A 3,978-nucleotide genomic window follows, 5' to 3' on the forward strand; every position below is an offset into this window, starting at 1 on the left:
CAACTAGGGCACAAACTTCACTTATGAAAATATGAAAAAGCCAACAAAAATTCCTTTGTACTCTTTTTAAAAAATCAACTTTTAAATATAAAGAAACGTGTCCCTTTATTTGCTACTACAGTTCTGACACACAGGAAGTGAGGGCCGCTGTGACATAATTACCCATGGACCTATAATATCTTGCCTTTGTAGACTAACCCAAATTAAGTAATGGAAATGAGAAAAAACAACAGCAGAGAATTTCATGTGATCGAATGCATTTCTTAGAAAACTAAGTACAGTTTATAAACATAAGCAGAGAAATAGTCTTGTAGTCCAAAATTTTAAATCCAAAACCAAAGGAGAAATTGATAAAATACAGTTTCATGCAAAGCACTCACTGTTCATCATCATCATGTTGGGAAAATACACACAAGCACGTGTGCGCATGCGCGGGCTTGATTTGACGCAAACACAAAGGGTTAAGTTGGGAAAGATGAGGCTTTGTAAACTGTTCTCTAGAAATATATTTATTCATGCAAACATGTATAAGTCACTCTGTATTTTTATACAACATAAGATTGTTTATGATCTTATGACCATTTTTGTTTATTTTTATTTTTTTTGCCAGAGAGGGCTTTCAGTAAATGTTTTATTTAGAACATTCTTTGAAAAAATTGAAGTGCAAAGCCACAAAAAACAATGGTATTTAAATTTCTAATGCATAGTAGAGTTAGGACTATCACACTAGCTCTTTTTAAATCTCACTGCTGTTAGTAGCTTCTTTTAATTCTTCCATCACTAATTCCTGTTGGGGTTTTTCAGCACTTTTCCTATAAAGCAAGTTTTCCCCATGTGGGTTTTGAAATGTAGATTCCTGGACAAGCTGATTAGATGTGTTTATGAGCATGTGGCTTTTAGCTTTTAGGGCATAGGCTTCCATAGGCTTTGCTCTTTTTTGGCAGAGCCGGAGCTGGAAAGTTTCTTGGAAACCACGGCGGAAATTCTCGTTGAAGAAACCATAAATGATGGGGTTGACACTGCTGTTGCCAAATGCCAGCCAGTGTGCAAAAGGGTAGATGTAGATGTTGATGATCTGCAGTTCATTTGGAGAAAGGTCAGCATAGTCTGAGAGCATCATTAGAGTCCACAGGGGCAGCCAGGAGAGAATAAAAAGCAGGGCCACAATCAGGAGCATCTTAATGACCTTCTGCTTCTTCTTGGACACCATATGCCACTGCTCCTGGTTCTGCTTGCCTGTGTGAGGAACCGCAGCCCTAAAGAGTGACACTCCAATCCTTCCATACATGACGACGATGAGGGAGAGTGGAGCCAGATAGATGTTGGCAAACAGCACAGTGGTGTAGATCTTCCTCATTTCCTGATTTGGCCAGTCTTCCCGGCACCAGTAGACTGGACTGGTTTCATTGTGGGAGTTGAGTCTCACTCGGTAATATTTTTCTTCTTGCACATGTAACATTACTGCAGATGGAGACATAATGGTGATGGCTAGGACCCAGATGATCATAATAATCACAAACGCTGTCTTGATAGTGAGCTTTGGTTTAAAAGGGTAGACCACACACCGGAACCTGCAATTAAGGACAAATATAAATGAGGCACTGCTTCATCACTTCTGACCAAGTCATACACCAAATTTATTTATGTAATTACAGAACTCTCACCCCACAGTCCCCTCAAAAATATAGAAAGTTATCATTTGTAGTAGAAAGACATGCATTGTCATTTTCTGTAATTGATACATGAGATAAATTTTAATTCAAAATTTGAACAAATGGAATATAGCAGACACTATTAATAATAAAAAGTAGTAATGAACATGGCCTAAAACCATTTCAGACTCTGTTCAATTAATTTGCATGGACCATCTCTTTAAGCCTCCTTGCTTGAAAGATAGGAAAACAGACTTGGAAAATATAAAAATCTTACCAATAATTACACAGGATTTTAACACAAGTAGTTTGGCTTCAGAGCTTAAACTCAACCTCTACAGTGTCCTCTTTAGATGGGTGGCTCTGTTAGGCTGTGGTAGACTGCTAATCTGTAGCAATCAATGAACCTTTTATCCATCAGGCACTTGTGTGGTCCACTACACATTATCTGCATAACTTGCTTTGACCAATAGGATATTAGCAAACATGATGCAAGCAGAAGCTTTTTATACACTTGCATGTGGGGCAGGTCCTTCTAGAATGCTTCCTCCGAAAATCCAACCTTCAAGCTCCAAGAAGTTGAATTAGATGAAAGGCATGTAGAGAAAGATTCTGGGAGATAAGAGCTTAGCCATTTTGGATGTTCTAGCGCCAGTTTAGCTCCCAGAATAATGCTGCAACATGAGTGATTCCAGTTATAACACATGAAGCAGGAGAGTGAACAAACAGATGCCCAGTTAACCCACAAAATCATGAGATGTAATAAACCAATATTTTTTGAAGCCACTAAGTGTTTGCTGATTTGCTTTACAGCTGTAAAAATCTGAGAGTATTCATTATGAGCTCTGATTACGAGCCCTCCTACCATTCTATGTCCTCTGGTGAGTACAAAAATTCAGCATCCATATGTAGAGTAAACCTGATTCATTTTACTATGATTTTGATATTGTGGATCTTGTTATTATTGAATTTCATTATGTTAATCATAAGATAATCACACTATCATGCAACTGTGTAACATTTTATATTTTTTCAAAGTACCTATTACCTATTTAATCTTCCTTGATTTTTATGACTCCATAAAACTGAAATGTTATGAAAATTGTTACATTCTAGATCTGTAGATAAGAAAATGTAGAGCTTTAAGTGTTTGAGCAGCAACTCCAAATTAACTTATCTTCATAGAATGACTAGTTAGCTTGGGCTTTGATTGCTCTGTTGTCGTTCTTTATAACTCCTTCATGTGTAAGATCTTCTCTCTTCACCTTCAAGTGTTCTTACAGTCTTCTAATCCATGAATCCTCCCATTCACCTGCCCTGAAATTATGGGTAATTTCATAAACACAAGCGTATGTATGTTGATCTTTTTGAATACAAGCTAATAGGGTTTTGGATATTATTGTTTCATTTACTTATTAAACAAATATATAAGTACACATATTAATGTATGAGATAAATTTAACTCAAAATTTGAATAAATAGTGTATAGTAGGCACTATTAACAATAAACGTAATGAACAAATATAAAAGTACATATGTATATCTGTACATATATATGTACTTATATATTTGTATTTATAACAAATGTATGTACTTATATATTTGTTTAATAAATGTATATATATGAATATATATTTATATATTTGTACACATACATATATATGTGTTTGTATGTATATCTTCAGGAAAGCAAAGATGAATAAGATAGAGAATAATCCCTGCTGAGAAATAGTCAATGGAAATATTAAAAATATTAAAAACTATATAATAATTACTAAAATTCTCCTTGAAGAGGTCCTTTACATCCCTTGTAAGTTGGATTCCTAGGTATTTTATTCTCTTTGAAGCAATTGTGAATGGAAGTTCATTCATGATTTGGCTCTCTGTTTGTCTGTTACTGGTGTATAAGAATGCTTGTGATTTTTGCACATTAATTTTGTATCCTGAGACTTTGCTGAAGTTGCTTATCAGCTTAAGGAGACTTTGGGCTGAGACAATGGGGTTTTCTAAATATACAATCATGTCATCTGCAAACAGGGACAATTTGACTTCTTCTTTTCCTAACTGAATACCCTTGATTTCTTTCTCTTGCCTGATTGCCCTAGCCAGAACTTCCAACACTATGTTGAATAGGAGTGGTGAGAGAGGGCATCCCTGTCTTGTGCCAGTTTTCAAAGGGAATTTTTCCAGTTTTTGCCCATTCAGTATGATATTGGCTGTGGGTTTGTCATAAATAGCTCTTATTATTTTGAGATACGTTCCATCAATACCGAATTTATTGAGCGTTTTTAGCATGAAAGGCTTTTGACAAAATTCAACAGCCTTT

The 3,978-nt window shown here is 35.5% G+C and overlaps 1 protein-coding gene across 2 annotated transcripts in view; it reads right to left on the bottom strand.

Annotated features, from left to right (window-relative positions):
• Window positions 1–491: 491 nt before the first annotated feature.
• NPFFR2 (neuropeptide FF receptor 2) overlaps window positions 492–3,978 on the bottom strand; it is a 98,128-nt gene continuing 94,641 nt past the window's right edge. For both annotated transcript variants that reach the window (XM_025386163.1, XM_025386162.1), the window contains one exon: window positions 492–1,571. In XM_025386163.1, coding sequence (XP_025241948.1) covers window positions 737–1,571 — 835 coding nt within the window. In that variant the 3' untranslated portion in view covers window positions 492–736. The remainder of the gene's footprint in view (window positions 1,572–3,978) is intronic.

The sequence above is a fragment of the Theropithecus gelada genome, chromosome 5, assembly GCF_003255815.1.
Source record: "Theropithecus gelada isolate Dixy chromosome 5, Tgel_1.0, whole genome shotgun sequence".
NCBI lineage: Eukaryota > Metazoa > Chordata > Mammalia > Primates > Cercopithecidae > Theropithecus > Theropithecus gelada.